This window comes from Carassius gibelio, chromosome B12 (genome assembly GCF_023724105.1).
Source record: "Carassius gibelio isolate Cgi1373 ecotype wild population from Czech Republic chromosome B12, carGib1.2-hapl.c, whole genome shotgun sequence".
In the NCBI taxonomy this organism is placed as follows: domain Eukaryota; kingdom Metazoa; phylum Chordata; class Actinopteri; order Cypriniformes; family Cyprinidae; genus Carassius; species Carassius gibelio.
This window is the reverse complement of record NC_068407.1, coordinates 11,512,026-11,533,767: the sequence shown is the minus strand read 5'-3', so window position 1 is coordinate 11,533,767 and position 21,742 is coordinate 11,512,026. Positions and strand designations below refer to the sequence as shown.

At 36.4% G+C, this 21,742-nt stretch overlaps 1 protein-coding gene across 4 annotated transcripts in view; it reads right to left on the bottom strand.

Annotated features, from left to right (window-relative positions):
• mpp7a (MAGUK p55 scaffold protein 7a) overlaps positions 1-21,742 on the bottom strand; it is a 119,464-nt gene that overhangs the window by 68,331 nt on the left and 29,391 nt on the right. For 3 of the 4 annotated variants that reach the window (XM_052571632.1, XM_052571634.1, XM_052571631.1), the window contains exons 2-3: positions 16,454-16,614; positions 5,752-5,870 (exon numbers count right to left, since the gene is read on the bottom strand). In XM_052571632.1, coding sequence (XP_052427592.1) covers positions 5,752-5,870; positions 16,454-16,490 — 156 coding nt within the window. In that variant the 5' untranslated portion in view covers positions 16,491-16,614. Of the gene's footprint in view, positions 1-5,751; positions 5,871-8,564; positions 8,680-16,453; positions 16,615-21,742 lie in introns of those variants that run through there. The other variant, XM_052571633.1, reaches the window with a different exon arrangement.

The following is a 21,742-nucleotide window of genomic DNA, read 5'->3' as shown; positions in this document are numbered from 1 at the left end:
AAGTTAAAACTGCTTCGAGGTCCTTGCAAATGGTAGCATTCTGTCCGACTATTTCGGATTGAAATAATGCATCTGATGTGAACACCCTCTAAAACGCAACATTTAGGGATTCCTTTGAATAGCCATCATAAAATGTTGTCATTTATACTTATCTCCAGCTTGACACTTTAGAAATAAGTATTAAAGCACATGAATAAACAAAGCGATGCTTCGGTAAACACACTATATTTTGTGGTCAAGGTTCAGATCACATGCTACAATGGAGCCGTGTCTAAATCCTCTTGGACCAGACGTTCAATACCCACAGGCCCTTGAAAAAACATGAGTGGAGAACATAAGCAGGTGAGAGAAACGGCAGCCAGTCTGGCCTCCGGGTCCTCCAAGAGCATTCTGCAGCCAAACAAACAGCTTTAAACACAATTACACTGAACGTTGACAGATATGGAGGAGAGGAAATTTGATGTGGAATTCAAGGAATTTGACAAAGGAGAGAAAAAAAAAATGGGCAAAGAAGAGGGAGATGAGTATAGAAAGCATCAAACAAAAAGGCTCAGCCTTGCTGGGTACTATCTACATAAGCAGCCCCCTTCTAAAGCCCCGTTCACACCAAGAACGAGAACTATAAAGATAACGATATTAGCGTCCACACCAGCGAACGATATCATCTGTGTATTCAGAGCGCACGTGCGTCTGCCGCTTTAAATCCTCAAGCTCGTTATAGCAGGGTGGATTCTGATTGGATGTCAATGTTTGTATCGTTCATCAGCTGGAAAAAAATCGTTCTGGAAATGATTCCAATGATACCGTTTCTCTATGCCTTTATCGTTATAGTTGTAGTGTGGACTCTGCTATTCTTTAATATTGAGAACGATATTTAGAACTATATCTTTATCGTTATCTTTATCGTTATCGTGCTTGGTGTGAACGGGCCTTAAGACAGCATTCTAGATGAAAGGAAACCTTATTTTAGACTGATTTGGAAAACTTACACTAATGTTACAATAGTTTGGGGTTAGTTCAAAGTTTTTTATATGCTTATCCACTGTAAAAATAGCAATACTATTAAATTTTACATTATTAAAATCTTAATATAATTTAAAATGTAATGTATTCCTTGATAGAAAAGCTGAATTTAAAGTAGCCATTTGTCCATTTTTCAGTGTCACATGAAATCATCCTAATATGGTTAATTGGTGCTCATAAATATTTAGATTTTTTTTTTTCAAGTGAATGTGACGTGGCCAAGAATTGTAGGGCTGTGCATTTATTTGTATTCAATTGTCATGATTCTGTGATGGTGTTCTACTACTAATCACGGGACCGACTTCACTGACAATATGCGCATGACAATCAAATGCGATTAATATCACAGCCTTAAAGTATGGTGACCCATACTCAGCATTATTGCTCTGCATTTATCCCATCCTAAGTGAACACACACACACACACACACCGTGAACACACAGCCGGAGCAGTGGGCATCAATTTTTTGCTGTGGTGCCCGGAGAGCAGTTGGGGGTTCGGTGCCTTGCTCAAGGGCATCTCACTCATGGTATTGAAGACGGGAGAGAGCACTGTACATTCACTCCCCCTCCTACAATCCCTGCCGGTACAGAGACCTTTGGGTTATGAGTCCGACTCTAACCATTATGCCACAACTTTCTCACAATATGATCAATGTTGAAAACATTTTTGTCTGTTAACGTTATAAATGTCTATACTACCACTGTAATTAAAAAAAACAAATACAAATATATGGCCACATGATGATGGTACAACACAAATGCTACAGTAAAAAACTATAACATTATTTAAGAGCAAGTTCACTTACTATACAGTATATGGTAAACTGTAATGACACATCGTAATTTTACAATAAAATGTATTGTCAAATTTACAGTTTTGAGAAGTGAATAAGAATAGACACAAGAACAGGTCATAAATTGGCATTCCCAGAATTCCATGTGTGACATATCACATTTGTGTCCACATTCACGTTTTTTACGTAAAATATGAATTTAGCAGTTTTAAAATAATCTATGAAATAATAAATGTAAAAGCTATTATTTACTAGTGGACCGACCAAAGCAGAACTGCACAAGCCAAGCAGCTGCACACACTCCAACAGATGTATATTCAAACTTGATCGTTAAACAGGACAATGTAAACTGAAAATGCTAAACTTCTCACCACAGAAAGTGACAGTCTGCATGGCTCGTAGCCAGAGCAATGTTCCATCATGAACACTGACGGCCTTGCAGTCCACCTAATACAACAATAACTGAACAGTTTCATGAAGCATATACTTTCATTCATTTCAACGCTGTAGTGCTTGCAGCAGCATGATGGCAAGTTGTTAGTCCTGCCACCTCACAGCAAGATGTTTTTTCTATAATACAATGACATGCACATTTGACAAATTAAGCATTCTAAATCGTCCATATTTGAATGCGTGTTTTGCACATATTGCATGCTGGGATACATTCCAGTACTTTCAGACCCTTTTCCACTTGTTCTGCTTTTTCTAGTTTCAAAAGTCTCTAGGGTTTCTCTCAAACACTACAAACAAATGCACATTGTGATCAGATAACATATAATGCTAGTATGACATATGAGTGTGTTTGTGAAAGCTGATGGGTGGCTTTTGGGGAGTTTGAGGTTGCAAAAGAATGTGTGCTTTTCTCATCTCTATTCAAAATTTTCTTTGTAAAGCAATTGGAATCAACTGGTGTGTGGTTCAAACTGGTTCAGGCAGAGGTCTGAAAGTTTCAACCTGGACAGCAGTGCAGCTTTGCACTCTTAAAAACAGACTAGGCGTTTCTAAGATTCTGTATGTAAAAATAGCTAAATTTAAAACTAAGATGATTGACCTTAAAATTACAAAGAAGAATATTAAACCATTAGTAAGTGCATAGATCTTTATTATAACAAGCTAAAAACGTATATTTACAGATTACTTTTTATAATTTTATATGAATTCTGTATAAAAAGGAAAATTACTCTTAATTGTCATTAATGGTATAAAAGTTGTGAACTTACAGACAATGCTTGTAAATGTACAGTTTAGAATAGAATTTAAAGTATTAGAAAAATACTGTAAAAGAAATTACATTCATATGTAAATTGCACATCCTTATGTAATTTTAGATCTACAGATCAGAAAAGGGCCACACATGGACCTTAACCAATTGGTTGAAAGTGTTCAAAAGAGATGGATTAAAAATCTTAACACCACATGTAAACAGGGTCAGAGAGATAGTGAGCTGTAAGGCGATGGCATGCATTTGCAGTATAGTATTTCTGCTCTGGGCTAGTGCTAACATTCGTAAAGTTGAAATGATATTGACCTCTTCTCTTCCGCTTGTCTCAAAGTGACCAGAGCAGCTGGATCATGTAACTCTGACGGTCAGATGCATGGCCCATAACCGCACCAGCGGCCCTACTGCACCTCATCACCTCACGCTTAAACTGATCACAGACCTTCAGAGAGCAAGACAGGAAAAGCCTGCAGACAGATGGGCTTGACTGTGAGATGCCTGTCAAAGAGGGATGTTTACACAAACCCCACCATCCAGGACGGGTGTGACACATACCTTTTTATCTCATCTTTATGAAAAGTACAAAAAATACACTGGTTAATGTTCTGGGTAAAAGGTACATGTCAGAACTTAAACTTCAATAAGATTACCATTTAAACCTGTATATCTGTTCCAGAAATGAAGGGAAAACATCTTTGCAATGATGTGTGGCATTCCCCATTTCTAATATCTAGTTTCACAACTCATAAAACCGAAGGAATGGCACTTTTTCATGGTATGTGTGGCACTTGAAATGCACTAATTTAGATTTATGAAAGCTACAGCATTGTGAACACAAGCAGAAAGATCCAAAATTGGGAGACCACATTTTCCTTATGAAAGAAGAAGAAAAAATGTGCCTGTCATGTAAAAGCAGTATATGATCTCACATTGGCTTGTATGAGAAATGCTTTCCTCAGATGAGGTCTTGTCCTTGCCCCTTGTGTCTGTAACCAAGCACTAGTGCTCTAATTGTGAGTATAATGTAAGACGTCAGTGGCTTTATGGATTAAACATACAGTATACTACATATGTCTGCATTCCATCCCAAGCACATTCAGTATTTCTGACAAACGCACATGTGCGTGCACATAAAAAATACACACTCTCACTCAAGCATATGTGTGTATGTGTGCATAGAGATATGCCGTTGTTGACTCTGGAGCTTGCAGAGTCCAGACACTGAATGCTGAAGGCTTGTATTACTCTGGGAATTTATTTTGGATGCAGAATACGGATTATAAAGAATCGGAATCAGACACCAGCTGCTCATTAAGAGACTTCACAAACATTAATATGGTGGCTCGGTGTTAAGTAGGAAAACGTATAGCCAGAACTGCCAGTGACTGGGTCTCCAACAAATACATTTTCAGCGTCTCAGATTCAACAGTAGGGCAGATATATCCATCTGTGCTATAAACTGATAAGTAGATAAGTGTGAGATTTAAACTGCCTGACTCTAACCATATTAAAGCTTTCTATATAGAGTAGAACCGTTTATTTATTTATTTTCTGACTGGGTTTGCCAAGGTCAAATGAAATGAGCAAAATAAAAAAAAAGTAAGAAAAAAATCTGCAAAAACCATAACTACATGCCAAAGTTCTCAGGTAGCCCTTTTCCCCATGTTTCCATAGACCTCATAGCGGACTCTGATAAGCGGTTACTATAAAAAATCCACACAAAAAATCCATATATAAAAGTGTAAAATAGTGTAATAGCAATAAAATAAAAAATTAAGCTGATCTAACTTTATAGTAAAGACTTAAAACTTTTTGGGAAAGAACAGGTTTACCTTTCACTAGAATTATTTTATAGGAAAATCTCTCTCACGTCTTATATAGACACACATGCACCTAACCAAGGTGGAAATTACAGGTTGTGTCAAATTTCCTGTAAGTCTCTTTGGAGTGGCAACTTGGCAGAGGAACAGAGTGCAGCTGGACAAGTGTGAAAACCTGCTTTAATTGCATAGAGAGAAGAGAGCAGAGGTCTTTGGCTCAGACTGTGGTTCGCTGTCCTGCCAATCAGAAGTCCTCTCCCTCTGCAGGTAGACGGTTATGTTGAGCACTTCTAAAGCACAAGCCAGCTCAGTCCACAGCACTTAAAATCCAGGGTACAATGGGACATATTAGTAGTCAACTTAATGTATTACGAATGGGCCCAAGTACCATAGTATCAATGACATGAGTAACTGACCATTAAAAGACAAAAAAATAAAAAAATAAAACCAGAGGGGTAGAAAAATGGACAAGTCAAAAAAGATTTGAAAAAAAAAAAGTGAAATTTGATAAGCACAGGCACTGCACAACCTGACTAAACTGATTTCCTACAAGTGGCATGTGAAAACTTCAACACTCAAAGGGACAAGCCTGATAATAAAATTCAATAAGGAAGAAAGATAAGAATTTAAATTACAAATACAATTAAAACTGGCCTTTACCGCAGATTTTGATTTAGCAGTAACATGGCATAAATGCTATTTGAAGTCCGAAAAAAGTTAACATTCAATATAAATCTCTAATTAAACAACACAACGCACAATCATCGATGCAACAAGATGAGAGAGAGAGATTTAGTGACCTAGTGTGTTACAACACATAGATATACAATAGATACAATATAGATTAGATTATGTCTAACACTGGACACACACACACACAAACACACACTCACCTTGACCAATGAATGTAGACTCCTCTCGCCAAACATAGCGTGTAGAAAAGAGCGGTCATCTGCGCTCTCTACATGAGGCTGCAGCTGAGACGGCAGTACAGACAACAGCTCATACAGACCTGCAGAGGAAATACAGGAAACACATTACACACCCAGACACACACAGCCAATACCCAAAGAGAAAATACAGACAGATAAAAACAAGACCCAGAAAATCTGAATTAACACAGACACCTGAGGCATGACAGATAGGCTATAAAGATTATTCTTCAGTGAAACCTTCTAACATGATGTGACATTATTATAGCTATCAAACATCAGTACACTAATAAAATAACAATGACAACATCATGGTTTACTTTAGCATGCCCAATGGGTCAAACTGAGGGTTGTAAAAACGTTCCTCTCCCAGGCTGTATCTTACTTCCTCCCTTTGTTGGCTACTGCCTGTTTTTCTAGGAATCACAACTGGAACTGTGAATCAAAATGTCTGTGATGTTTACCAAGCATAAACACACCATAATATCTTTGACATGCTTATATACATGTAAAAAAAACACACAGAAAATTAGAGGTCGACCGATATGGTTTTTATGACCGCCGATTCAGATACTGATATCCTGGAAAGGATAATTTAAAGTCAATACGAATATCCTGGAAAAGATCATTTCAAGTCATTGTTGTATAAAGCATCAAACAGGCATTACAAAAAGAAGGTTCAGCAAGAAATATTTTGTTTGATAAAATCGATCACATACAGTATAGCCTACTCTTTTGGACCAATGATGACAGATGACAGAATTGTAATTTTTGTTTGGGTGAACTATAACTTTAATAATTAATTTTCTTAATTGTATGATTATTACTATGAAAATATTAAATTATTTCTTTAATGAAATGATACTCTAAATAATAAACTAAAACTGCCAGTAAGTGGTGGTAAATGTCTTAATGATTAAGTTATCAAGTCATTTATTCATTCATTTGATTCGTTCAAATGGCTGATTCATTCAGGAGTGAAGAAAATGGTTCTTTATGAATGGTTCATTGAATCATTAGGCTTGTTCAACTTGAAGTGGGTCATCACCATCAGACTGATCGGTGTGTGACATCAAATAACCGCAAGAGCTTTAGAGAGCAGACGACTCCTTGTGCTTTTGAATCATTCTCGCGGTACTTTGATGTCATACACCAATCGGTCTGTGCAGCCACTTCAAAGACAATGCATATGCCAATGGTTCAACGTGCCAAATGGTTTACCAAATTCGTTCAAAACATGGATTAAGAAATTAGATCAAAACGCTGCGGGTTGCTCGGAGATGAACAGTTCTGCTTTGTCTTTACCTTCTTGTTGGCAAAACTGAGCAAAACAGGCAACATTGTGTCTAAAATAACACAATATTAACTTCTTAATGAACTGTTGTATAAGATGCATCACATTTGCACTCACTCAACGGGCATTTTGAGCCATATCTTGAATTTTAGGCATATCCTCTAGGCTCCATCACGCAGTAAGTTGTTGCTCTGCCTCATATTAGACATCAGTCGACTGTATGAAATAACAGATGATCCACATAGGTCTGGGGCGGGGCAAGTGTGTCAAATGAATAATTTTGAACATGAATGTTTAGAGCCAATTTGAATTTCATAATGATTCATCAGTGTTCCATTCTCAGAATCACTCAAAAGTGTATTAACAAACTCTCTCTAATACTTTACTGATGCCTTTGTTAAATTGTTTCATAAAATTTTGTTTGCCGCAGCAAAATGCCTTGAGGGTCAAAGGGGTTGAATAATTTTGATTTGCAACTGTACATAAATGCATACATACATACATACTAGGGGTGTAACTTACATGATTCTTCTTAACATGATTATAAATAAGGCCACTCAGAGTATGTAAATACTGTTGTTTCAATTGTTCCTACAATTTTTTTCATTAATTTTGAATAAATGTTAGTTTGTTAAACATTTATTAAAACATTCATAAATAAATGTAACAAAATTCCTGCAAACACATGCTTAGTGATCGAGACACATTGTCTTTTCTAAAGTTCTTGTTTACTTTCTTTTATGTAAAGCACTTTGAATTACCATTGTGTACGAAATGTGCTATATAAATAAACTTGCCTTGCCTTGCCTTGCCTTTACTTTTACTTTATCCCCTGCTAAAATGCATCTAATTTTATGTAGGTAAATTTTAAATCAAGCCAAAAAAAAAAAAAAAAAAAAATACAGTACAAAAAAGGTTTTACACTAAAGGTACATTTAAAACACAAAGTAAGTCCACATGATTTTAACATGCTGCAAGTACTATTTATTTATGTGCAAACTATACTATAAGTATAGCCTACCTTCAAGGGGACAATAATATATTTTTTTAAATGTGCAATTTTTTTTAAATGTATGTGACAATATTACATACAAGGTACCGAAATCATACATTTACACTGTAAAACAGAAAATTACTATGTAATCTTCCCCTAAATCACAATGCCGGTTTAAAACTGTCACAAACAGCTGTCTTTAAACAAAGGTTCTCCTAAAAGGAACAGGTAAAATGCTGCACAATGACAACGACAATGAAAATGACAAGTTCCATGAATCCTAAATCTGGGAATCTATTTTTTTCCTTTTACAGTAACTGTTTGAATAGATTCACCAAGCAAATTTGATTATAGCCACAGCTAACTCAGCTGCAACGTGACATTAAAAACAGCACTGTCTCTCACTTAACCACTTATTGGTCAAAGCAGCTTGTTACTGGAAAAGCTACCCTGTTTGCCCAGCTGAGATACTGTCACGCTACTCACCAATACTTTTAGTCAGTCATTCTACAACACTGTTCTTCCGACTGCTGACCATCAAGACACAGGCTGAGTTTAGCAGTCAACATCTAACCTTATGTCCCAGCAGCCTATTAAAGGATCCGTGTAAACTAACCATTATTGGCTGCCAGGCCAAATATATCAGATGGGATGTGAAAGAATGCAGCGTTTCCTTTTCACACGCCTACACTTCCCAGTGGCCTCCAGAAAATAACAGCGTTCTTTAGACATCAATGGCGGAGCTGGAGTACAACAGGGCGGAGTGGAAGACGGAAGGCCTTGCTTTTCAAATTCGCAACATTATGGGTCAGCAGTGCAGGGCATGGAGAGCAACTTTAATTACACAGCCTGTCAGGAAAACAGCGAGGTCATCCAAACTGTCTGGAGTTAACACAACATGAACAGATGCGCACAAGCCTTTAAGTGCACATGCACGCAAACATGGTGGTTTTCTGGAACAACACAAGACATTTTAAGACATTCACACACAGACCTGTAAAAAGAAACAAGGATAGCACATGCAAACACACAAACGCATGCCACAAAAGAGGCTGTCCGCATGGGAAATATGCTCGGTTTGCTCCCTGTCTGGCTCCTGTCGGCCTCACACTAGCCAGGAAGAGGACAACTGGCAGAAAAAAAAGAACCGGATAGATTTACAACACAGGCCACATTTCGAAAACAGAAAAATGGCTCTCTTTAAATGTCTTGTTTGGATGAGTTCAAGAGTCAATAGTGCAAAAAGATTCACACACACGGCTCGGTGAGCTGTGTGGCAGGAAATGAACACTGGGCCGTGCTCCTCTCCTTCGAGCGCTGAGAGACGGACTCTGTGAAGCAATATATATGTCAGGCAAACACACGCTCATGCATAAGACCACCTCCGGGGTCAGTATTTCAGGTGCTACTCAGAGAACATGGTTCAGGCCTGTCAGTGAGAAAACAGAGCGACTGAATGGAAAAGTGAAAACAAGAACAGCTGCACTCTGCTTACTTCCATTCATTTTCTCTTTGATTTACCTCCTAAAACAGAAAAACCTACATCCACAGAGAGAAAGAGAGGCCCTCCAGAGCTGACAAATTATTGTAGGAGAGAGAGACAGACAGAGAGAGAAATATAGATACAAAATAAGATACATCTAGCCAGCTTCATATCTGTTAAGCTGTAACCTTTGATCTGTTCTTGGGTTATCTGTGTCTCTTAATGGCCGATTTGCATGAAGCACACAAAAATGCATGCTCATTTGGCAGTCTGGGTCCATTTCAAGGTTTCATTGCTGTGTTCTCAGCTCCAGTCTCTTAAACCACACCACCACATCAGGGCCCATATTCACAAAACATTTTACCTTACCACTAAGAGTTCTCCTAAATAGAAGTTAAAGTTTTTAGCTAAGAGTTTTCTCTTAAAACCTAAATCACAAAGCTGCTGAGACAAACTTTTACTAAGGAATAGAGAGAAGTCTTAAGCTAAAAGTAATGGTGGGGTTGACCTCATTGCTATGGATGGTGTCAGCATGCTTACTAACTATGCACACAGTGATTGGCTGATAGTCTCTGTCGGAGATTTACTCATAGAAATGTTGTAGAACATGTACGATTGTACGATTTTCTCCTAAATCAGCTAGTTATAAGCTACTTTTAGCATTAAGATGTTTTGTGAGTATACAGTAGGCATGGAGTTCCTGCCCAGGATCTCACACATACCAGCATGTTCTGGACCATCTACTCCAATCATACACACACATAGCTACACACTAAATTGTGTTTAGTCCTATACATCAATACTGTATACACTGCATATCCTGTTATTCTACTTATTGCTTTTAGCAAAAAAAAAAAAAACATAACTTATACTGTTTTGCATTGTAAATGCTTGCAAATGTGACAAAATATATACATTTGTGGCATTAATCTAAAGGGATATTTCAGCCAAAAAGGAAATTCTGTCATTTATTACTCACCCTCATTTCGTTCAAAACCTGTAAGACCTTCATTCATCTTTGGAACACAAATTAGGACATTTTTTATGTAATCTGAGATCTTTCTCACCCTGTATAGACAGCAACGCAAGTAACATGTTCAAGGCCCAGAAAGGTAAGGACATTGTTAAAATAGTCCATAATCTCTTATATTATACTTACATCTGCACTTAGTGGTTTTCTATGAGAAAATGTGCATGAGAGCTGATTTCAGTCAGCCATTGAAAAAAAAACTAATCTGAATGCCTCTGATTGGCCACTGCAGTCATAAGCTCAACACACTTGTGTGTGATTGGTTTATAATGCGTAGCACTGAAAAAACATAAAAAAATAATAATAATGGTGCAACACTGAGCAGATTTAAATTTAATGCTGCAGACAACACTTAACATGTAATTTTTTTATTTTATCCGCGACACCCGTAATTGATTTAGTTTAATAACTGTACAGCAACATTTGTGTCCATGTGTTACCATAGTTTCTAGTAGCGTAAACTGAGGATATTGCAGATATTATGTCATTGATCACGGCATTATTTAAAATTGGAAATTCTCTGGATTTACAAATCTTCGGGAACTTTTGGGATACCATAAATACACAATTGCATGAAATGCAGTATATCACACTGTGCAAGTAGTTTTTGGATATTTTATTAATAAAATCGTACACATCGGATTTCATTAAAAATATCTTAATGTTCATCTTGTGTTCCGAAGATGAACAAAGGTCTTAACGGTTTGGTAAGACATGAGGGCAAGTAATTAATGACTTCTGAATGAATGAATTAACATTGTTGGGTGAACTATCCCTTTAAAATCAAATCGCCATTGGTGATGGACATTTATATGTGGCAATATACTAATATTTTTATGTATTTTAAAGTGCCATTCTTTCGATGCTAATCTGATATTTCAGCAGACATCACTCTAGTCTCCAGTTCCACATGATCCTTCAGAAATTATGCTGATTTGGTGCTCCACTTACGCAACATTATAAATGTCTTAACTGGCGTGTTTGATCAATTTAATGCATCCTTGCTGAATAAAACGAAATATTTATTTTGAATGACAAAGTATATTGCACAATTCTGTTCATTTGTTTCCTAAATTCCTAAGTCAGTCATTCCTGGGTCTTTTTTTTTCTTCCATTCTGGAGCCATTAAGTGCTTGTCAACATGTGGAGACAGAAAAAATTGGCTTTTTTGCTTCTTTTCTGATCTAGCTGCACAGTAGCCAAGGTCAAACCATCCCTCAACATGAGCATCTCCGGAGTCCAGAATTTCTGTTATTTTACTGCGATTACACAGAACAGAAGGGAATGTGATCCTGAAGCAGCCATCTGAACACCTGTTGGAAAGATTTGGTCCAATCACACACTGATTCCTTGTGACAGTACACATTTCATGTCTATATCAGAGCTCAAATCACAGCAGAAAAATAACAGAAGACTACAACTGACAAGTTTGAATTTAAAGTTGGGTTTTTGAAATTATAGCTATTACATTGAAGAAGGGACCGGTTCCATATGAGGCCAAAATATCACGTAACACTGGCCTCTTTTGACTTGGGCTAAAATGTCCCTCCCAGCAACACCCCAGTACTATGATAAAGACTTCTGCATATCTACAAAAATAACGTTTTTGTTGCAACTGTATAAATATGTTCAGAACCTTTTAGCATACCAGATATTCAGATCCATATTCATTCTGCTTGTCTACATCGACAGATATCTTTAACCTTTGAAAATAGAGACATAAAAATAAAATACAAATAAATGAAATTCCTTGTCCTTCTGATTTTCTCCCTCTCCTTTCTCCTGCATTTGGTAAAATGAAGTGGAAATTTTCATTCTGATGTAACTGGAAACAGGGAGCTATTCCAGTGGCAACAAATCCTTGTGTTACAGTTCTGTATCCCTGTGGCAGTAGAGAGAGAGAAAAAGAAAAAGAGATGGAAAAGAGCAGGATAAATGGCTGGAAATCGATAAAGTGCTCCCAAAGCGAATGCTGCTGCCGCTACTAACGTTCCTCTCGCCCTCCCTCTCTTTCGTTCTGTCCTCTGCTCCCAGATGCTCTGCATTCTTGACATCAGAATGGAAAAATTTACTGTTAGCCGAGAAGAAATTTAATATGGCCATTCCTGTCATATCCCTCATTGCAGCCATATTCAGCCGGTGCTCTGCTGAAGCCATAAGAGAGACTCAGCACCTGAACGATAAACAATATGGAGCTCAATATGGATCTCGTTATGCACAATAGCATCATTACACCATACACTTGTTTCTGAACAGGACTTATGGAAATAAGTGTATCCACACACACACTAATCAAAAAACAAATTCCAGTTTCAAGTAGAATACCTGCACAGATAGCTTCACGCATAAAACCTGTCACACATCAATTCATCTTCATTAGTGGAGGCTTATCTGCTAAAGAACTTCTGTCCTTAAAATTTCCCAAGTGTCCCTTTTTGTCTCTCTCGAGCCTACATGGCGCTCTTCTCTTTTTAGTGAGGTCTTGGGGAGAGTTATCATAATTAGACGAGCAGGCCAGCCCAGAATAACACAGTAAAAACTTCATACGGCTCATAAAAACCTGGTAAGGGGCTATGATGCTCCAATCAAAGGGCAGATTCAAAGTGATCAGGCTAACAGACTGTAGAGAAGGCAGGTGGGAGTGCAGCTCTGAGGACCAAACCACGGAATGAGCTTTCCTTTCACTGCGACTGAATGGAGAGAGAAAACAATGACAACCTACCCCTCTGAACAACCACTCCTGCTTCTCAAAATAATAAATAAATGACATTATAAAAGAAAATAATATAAAAGTGATAAAAATTAATGAATAAAAATCTAATTTAACAAAATAAATACTAAGAAACAAATGTATTTTAAACGTATTCATACATTTTAAATGCATGGCTGTTTGTTTTAAATATTTGTTTTTTTGTTTTTTTTAAATCATATATTTAAAATAAATTAAATTATATAAATGAATTAAAAAAAAATGACAAAACATTTACATTTAAAAATAAATTTGTTAATTTGTTTATTTTTCATATATAAAATATATAATACAAATAATATAAATACAATGCACTAAAGTTAATTAAAAAGGAAGAAAACCATAAACAAACAAACAAAAATAATTCAGAACTGATCTGGACTGAAATTAGGAGGGAAAAAAATATCATGATTCATGACTATGTATAACAGTAGACTGTGAGCTGAAGTGCACAGGATGATTGAGTTTGCAGTTGATTCAAGAGGAATTACAGTCATTTATCATATGACATCAACACCAGATTCTCGTTCTCTCACATACACATTTTACAGGTAGTGGGTGGATGGGTCTGTCAGCACAAGGACACCCAAGGGTAGTGAAATCAAATGCCACAAGGAAGCAAAACACCCACACAAAAAAACTGGATACATCTGATGGGGTAAAAGAACAGCATTTCATGTCAATACAGAGGAATGAGACTAGAACAGAACAGGCACTGTGTGAAGGAGAGTTTCAGTGAGAGAGAACCAGATCCAGAGGAGCCAGAAACAAGCTAATAACTTTGTGGCAATCATCCTTGATCAATTTATAGTGGGCTTTGGTGATTAAACCTCAATTTCCTGCCTTATGAATGAAGTGTGCAAGTGTGTGTGTGAGAGATGGGGGTGGTGGGGGCATATGTCAGATGTCCAACAACAGCACAGCAGCCATTAACACATTAAGAGCAGTGGCATAACGTTCTGGGCACCAGAGGTATAATGATTCTAATCTATCAGCTCCACAGTGGCTTACTGGGCTTTCAAAGTGTTCATTAAAAACCTGTTGGGCAAGACAGAATCATGCACAGCAGACGTAACCTAACCATACCAAATGTCTCCCAGCAACCTTGTGCTCGTCCCTCAGACTTTTATACCCCAACTAGGTATTAGTTTCTAATGGACTACATTCACTTGGTAATCCCTTCTTTATAAAGGAAATGAACTGAGTGAGGGATTTGGTCAGAGGAAAAAAAAGAGAAGAGAAGAGAAAGTGTATATCTGAGTTACAAATTATATAGCAGTATGGCCTCCAAACACCGAAAACATTACTATTAAATTGTTTAAAAGTGACTGAAAATCTTTTTCATCATTTATAAATGTCTTTTCTTTTAATATAAATTCTGTTCTTTTGAACTCTATTTAAAGCAGTCCTATTTAGTGGTCGACTGATAGCGCCAAGGGCGATAGATATCAGCCGATATCTGGCATTTTTCAAATATTGACATCGGCCGGTAAGTTTTTCTGCTTGGCCGATGGTCTCTTTTATTTTGACGGGGTGTCTGACTTTTATTTTGATGGCACTTAGAATGGCAGCGCCAGAGCACACAGTGCTCACACTCTCGCTCTCGTTTACTGTCATTGTTTACAGTTCTGCCTAATACGGATAGAAGTCTGTCTAATAATCAGATAGAACGGTTAAACAAAGGAATTAAAGTGTACAGAAAGTATTATAACTATTGTTTTTATATTATTAATGTTGATGGCAAACGAGAAAGTATTATAATGTTTGCCTTTCTATTACTAAGCAAATATGCATTTATATAACTTAAACAAATCTTTGAATGACTAATGAACATTTTATTTCACAAACCTTGCAAACTTAATCGAATCCAGCTGTGAGATTTTGTGAAGTGTGTATTTTTATCCAGCATGATCGTGTGTTCTCTGTGTGACAGTCAGTCCGTTTGAATTGAATGCTTTAAACTTTAAACTTGTGATTTCAAATAATGCTTCACTTCATGCATTTGCCCACAGTCATATTCATGTCATTTTCACTGTGTGCTGTATGTAAAATGAGTGTTACCTTAGCTTTATTTGAAAATTATGATTCCCAATCAAGATTTGGTTAAAGTGTTTGCTTTTTTTTTTAATTAAATATTTATGAAAATACTTTGTCATCCAAAGTATTTTTATTTTACACATTTATTTTATAATCCAAATTTAATTATTATTCATATTTGTTAAATATGAATAATAATTTAAAAAAAAAAAACATTTTTATTGACTTTATATCAGCCCCTCTGCTTTCCAATATATCGGCATCGGCTGTCAAAAAAAAATAAAATAAATTTGGTCGACCACTAGTCCTATTATGCTCTTTTACAAAAGTCTTGATTTTGTTTTGGGGGTGTACTAGAACAGGCTCTCATACTAGGTTACTTGAAAAACACATTATTTTTCACATATTTTACATTATTACAACACCTACAGTATAATATAATTTAATATAATATAATATAATATATAAATAGTTCCAGCTAGTGTGTCTCATAGTGTGACATAGTGATAACACTGATTGCCTTCTCTAGTGCAGCTCAAAAAGGTCTCATCTCATTCATCGATATTTGTGATATCATGGGTCGTTTGTTGTAGTTTTAGAAAAGTGATTTCTGTTAAATATCTCTTTTTGAAGTGGACTTTGAGCTTTGTAATTTTGCAGATCTTAATACTCAAACGGCAACATTTCAGACTAACTAAAGTTGAAAAAGTGAAAAAACATCATAGGACCCCTTTGAATTAAAAAAAACCAAATGATCACAGTTTCCAAAAAATATTAGGCCGCACAACTGTTTTCAACATTGATAATAATAAGTTAATGTTTCTTGTGCGCCAAATCTGCACATTATACAGTTTTCTGAATAAACATGTGGCACTGAAGATTGGACTAATGGGTGTTGAAAATTCAGCTGTCATCACAAGAATAAATTACATTTTAAAATATATTCAAATAGAAAACAGTTATTTCACTTGTAACATTTCACAATATAAGCATTTTTTACTCTATTTTTGATCAAATAAATAAGAATAAGAATAAGCGGTTTCTTTTAAAAACATTTAAAAACAAATAAATAGTACCTATCTCACTGCCCGTTCTGCTGGAGAGGGCCGGCATGGTGCCTGGCAAATCTGCTTCCTTTTCAACTTCACAACGTTACCACAAAAATCCAGCAGCGCTGGGGATGGTCGACTCAACCCCAGGAAGAGTCTGCAAATCCTTGGTTATGTCATTGGCAAATCTATAAAAGATAATAAAATACATTTAGGTTATTAAATGTTAACAAAAGATTAGGATATATTAAAATACAGAGGTTTAACGTAAGAATGCATGTACAAATAAAAGGTTTAAACAGGACAAGCCCTTCAAACTGAGCTTACGCTGTAATATCTGTAATATCTAATGAGTTCAAAGATGGAAGATGTGAGGCAAAGGAACAGAGGAAGCAGCGAAGAGACAGAGATACATTAGCCCCAAATGTTCCCAAAATCAATTCCAATTTCTGCTTTTTTCCGTCCAGGGCCCTGTGCCTGCCCTGATCCGTGCTGCGGCACCGAAAGCACCTGAAACCTTTATGTCACCCCAAAGACCTGTAACCAGTGGCCCGAAAGAACAAATGAAAAACTGAGAGATGGAAAGAGGAAGGTGGGGGCAACCATACTTGCGCTGCCTCTAAATAGATCACACAGTATCAGGTTCTTGGAACAAGAAACCTTATGGAGAGGAGCGAAAAAAAAAAAAAAAACACCTGATCACAATGAATGGTATGCTGGAGACTCAATCATATGCTGCTATGTGATAATCCTAAAGCGCACTGCTGCCATCTAGTGGTGACATTACAGTTAACAAAATGCAGCCATCAGATGGATCTGCAATTTAAACCAAAAAGGACAGAAGAGGAGAATTGAGCATTGAGAGATAAAGTGATTTTACACACTTACTAAAAAACACAGATATACTCTCCAGATAACTGGCAAGAACACAGTATAGATCAGATGCTACACACATCGCAAGCCCCCGTAAGATCAGAGAGAGTTCAGAGAGACAGACTACAGATCAGTTTGATACATTTCCCTCTCTATTGTTTGTTACATTATCCTTCACACTCTATTTCCTCTGCAGACCCTTCTCTGTCGATCTCTCTGTACTCTTGTAACTCCTGCTTGAGACTGGCTCACGGCAGTGGTGCTGTTATTAAACGCATGGCGTGTCATTGGTGTGCACATGCTGTTTTAAGAGCACACGCGCCTCGCGATTCCAATGTGAGCAAGTGTGTTTATATGTCTGTAAACTTCATACAGTGAGAGAAAAAAAGAAAGATTAGTCTTCCAGTCATAAAAACACTTGGATTAATATTAATTTTAACAATAGTCAAGTGCTAGGTGAGGATGAGGGGACTTATCACAAAGTAGGAATCAGGCTATTAAGTATAATATATATTAATAACAATATATTTTTATTTTAAAGAGACTTTCCAAGTTTAATACAAGTTAACCTGTACCGATAGCAATTGCCAAAGTGAAAAAAATATACACTACTTACAGTAAAATAAATGAATAAAAAAATAAATAGTAGGGCACTTAAACTATGTAAATTTCAAAGATTTTTAAGCAGAAAAGTGAATTGAACTCAGAGCATTAATGTGTAATACATATGGCAAAAGAGAAATTGTAATTTTGCCTTTAAGCTACTTTTATTACTGGCATGCAGCTGTATGGTTTAAGCCATTCCCCACAGACCACAAGAGAAACTCAGGACGTTATTTAAAAAATGAAATAAATTAGAGTAATTATTTTAGGTAATTGATATGGGCTCTAATATACTTGAGCATAACTGCTTCATAGAGAATATGTGAATCACTAAATCAAGGGCACCAGGAGATCATTGAATCAGCTGCAGGTGCAATAAGAGTCTTATAGATCAGTAAATCAAAAGAATTACAGCATTTATGTTGGACTGAATGGGCCTCTAAAGATGATTTGTACTGGAAAAATGAATTATGACGAAGGGCTACTGGAAACGTGTGCAACGTCAGTGCTGTAATAAGAGCAGGTAAGGGCTAAATTCAGTTGTGCTGACTCAATGGTTGCATTTTTACTGCTGAAATGGACCCATATATTGTGTATATTCTGCATTTTGTGGAATGTATATATAGAACTTAAACCTTGAGTTTTTTTACATTTTTTTTCGCACACAACCTCTCTCACCATTTAGCTCATGCTCACACACATCAGGTTTGCTGCAATGCTATGCAGTCATAAAGGCCTAGTAGAACTTTATCCATAAAACACACATACCTGTTTTATATGGAAAACTACAAAATGCTTTCCTGACTTCATACAATGAACCACTGGGAACACAATAAATTGCCACGTGCCAGTAATGCATCATAAGGCACTCTGACTGCGAGTGTGTCTGCTAAAACTATAATAAAATGAAGTCACTTGGATAGGAGCTTATCTGCTGCTATGTTGGGCTCAAGAGGTCAGTAGTTGGCTGGTTGAATTCTGCAGTTATCCCCTGCTGGAAGATCTTACACCATTATGCTGGCATACAGCATATTTAACGATTGACATATCAAAAGTATTAGTGTATTCGGACTAAACCATTTCTATTAGTTTATAAATAGTGTGTGTGTGTGGGGGGGGGGGGGGATGGGACCATTAAGTGGATGTATAATCAGTTAGGTTTTTGTAGATTTTAACAGTGAAACAAACTTGTATCTTTCCTTGTCCGCTGCAGCGAGTTCATATGCATGAGTCCAATGTCTAGCATAATCTTTCTCATCTCGCAGGCTTTTTACAATTAGCTGTATATTCTGAAATACACCTCTTTTAATATTTCATTACAGTAAAGTACAGTAAAAAGTTGTATTTGATGTTTTGATAACATCAAAAAGCCACAGTTTTTACACTCTTCTGGGTGGCTTAAATTATAGTTCTCATTGAATATGAAGCTAAAATAGGAGAAAGTGCCTAAACCTCAAAATATTTAACACATCAGCTTTTTTTCTAAATCTGCTTTCGTACATTAATTCAGTCTGCACATGCTGCATGTTATCAGCTCACAACTTAACACCTGCCTACTGAACACACACACATAGCCACATACCTGAACAACGTGTTTCTACAAGTTTTTTTTTTTCAGTCATAATATGATAAGAATAAAAGGTAGGAAAAACAAAAAACAAAAGACACATAAAAAAAAAAAACACACACAATAAATTAGGTAATCATTTTCAGCACAACACTTCTGTATAATGCATTTTTTAAGAACACACTTATATTTTTTAAATGTAAAATGTATATCATAAAATGCTTTTTATGGGGGGGGGGGGGAGTTTTTGTTAGTGCAAGAAAAAAATACCTAAAAATAAATAAATATACCAAAGCAGAAGAAGAATCCTTGATGTTTCAGTCTCATAAAGCAAAGATATATGTTTACACAATGTAACCACCAGGTGGAGATATAGCATAAATCTACATTTACAAAATCATGCACTCAAACATACAGTGTAGCACAGTTGAAGTTGGCCTGGGTTCATTCATTTATTGCAAAACCTTTAAAATGTAATACATTTTTGTTCATATATGAATGTGCTGTTTTATATCTAAATCATAATCACTTACAAGTTATTCTATAAACAAACACTGAAGGTCAATCAAAGTCTAAACAAAAGACATGGTTCAATGGTTTCAGCTAGCTCAAAGTTCAGCTCATTTCTACTAGGTCTTGTGGTGCACATGGTTAGAAGTGTGTGTGTGTGTGTGTGTGCGCGCACCATTAAAGGTGCATTTGAGATTTGGAGAGCTGTAAGAGTCACTAAGGTGACTATCGGGGGTGATTGTGTGAAAACAACAGCCCCGTTCCTTCAATGAGAGTTAGGGTGAGTATTGTTTGTCACTGTCTCTATGGGCCCTCAGAGGCTGTGTGGAGTCATTAGGAGATGAAGGATTTATTTACGGGTCTTTTTGGAGGACAGCTTCCAGAGGCACTCTGGCACTCCACCACACATCAGCGCTCACTCTATTCATTCGTCTGTGGATTGGCACAGGCACACAGACAGTAAACCACATGTGAATGAAAGCTTGAAGCACACATCACTGTCGAGAAAGTTACATTATAACATTAAAGGGGTCATTTTCACAAAGCTTATCGTTCTGAAAAGCAAGACGTGCTCGGAATTCCCAGCTATCCAGTGCATTGTGATTGGCCGAATACCTCAAACATGTGACAAATGTTATGCCCCTTACTATACTCTGATGTAGAGGTCGACCAATAGTGCATTTTGCCGATAGCGATAGCTAGGTTGGACCACACTGGCCGATGCCAATTAATTAATTAATTAATTAATAATTGTAATAAAAAGTTATAAAAAGTAATAACAACAACAACAACAACAACAACTAGTAATAATAAATGTGGAAATTACCACACACTAATAATGCCCTATGAAATCCATTAATTTTTTTTCCTAAATTCCATTATTTCAGGTTTAATTTAATAGTTAAATTAAAGTTTATTAATCATAAAGCAAGTCTAATTTACTATAATCATGAAACTTGTAAATTTTCACATCAATTTAATAAAGGTTTAACAAAAATAAAATTTTTAGGGCCCTATGAAATGTTTTTTTTCCCCCTCACCATATTTTTTAGTTACCAAATTCTGTGTTTTAGCATGTCTAATTATTTGAACTCATAAAACAACAAAAACATTTTTTATTTCTTAAAAAGCCAATTTTGTTTCCTCTCAAAAATTCTGTGTATTTACATTTTTATTGTTATCAAATCAAGGAATGAAACATTAATTTCATTAATCTTTTAATTACTCAAAATTAATGGGATTAAAATTAAATGTGATTTACTATATTCCTTAAAAAATTATGTTTGTTTCATTTTAGTAGGAGTAGTAGTAGGCTATACACATTCTACTGAAAAATCAAGACGTGTATTTTGACGTGTTGCCGTGAATACCTTTACAATTCTGTGCATGTGTACTTTTGCTCAAATCAAGCATTCAAATGCTCACGACTCTCAGAGCAGTTCTGGAGATGTTGTTTATGCGTTTTCATCACAGAAAGACAAACGTTTTGATGAAAATGCTCAATATACAATTCATTATGTACATTAACAACGATTCGGGCGAATATAATGTAATTTAACGGAAAACTATGTGAATGGCGCTCTGTTGCAGGGCAGGATTTTCTGTCAGCTGCATTTAAATCCGGGTCTGAAGTTTCTCAGTGTTCAGTGTGCAGCATCACGTGTCTGAACACACAGCACATGCTGTCAGTGATTTCAACCATTAGAGGCCATAATGAAAACAGAGCCTTCTCAGTCGCTCCAGCAACTGACGCAACCCGGAAA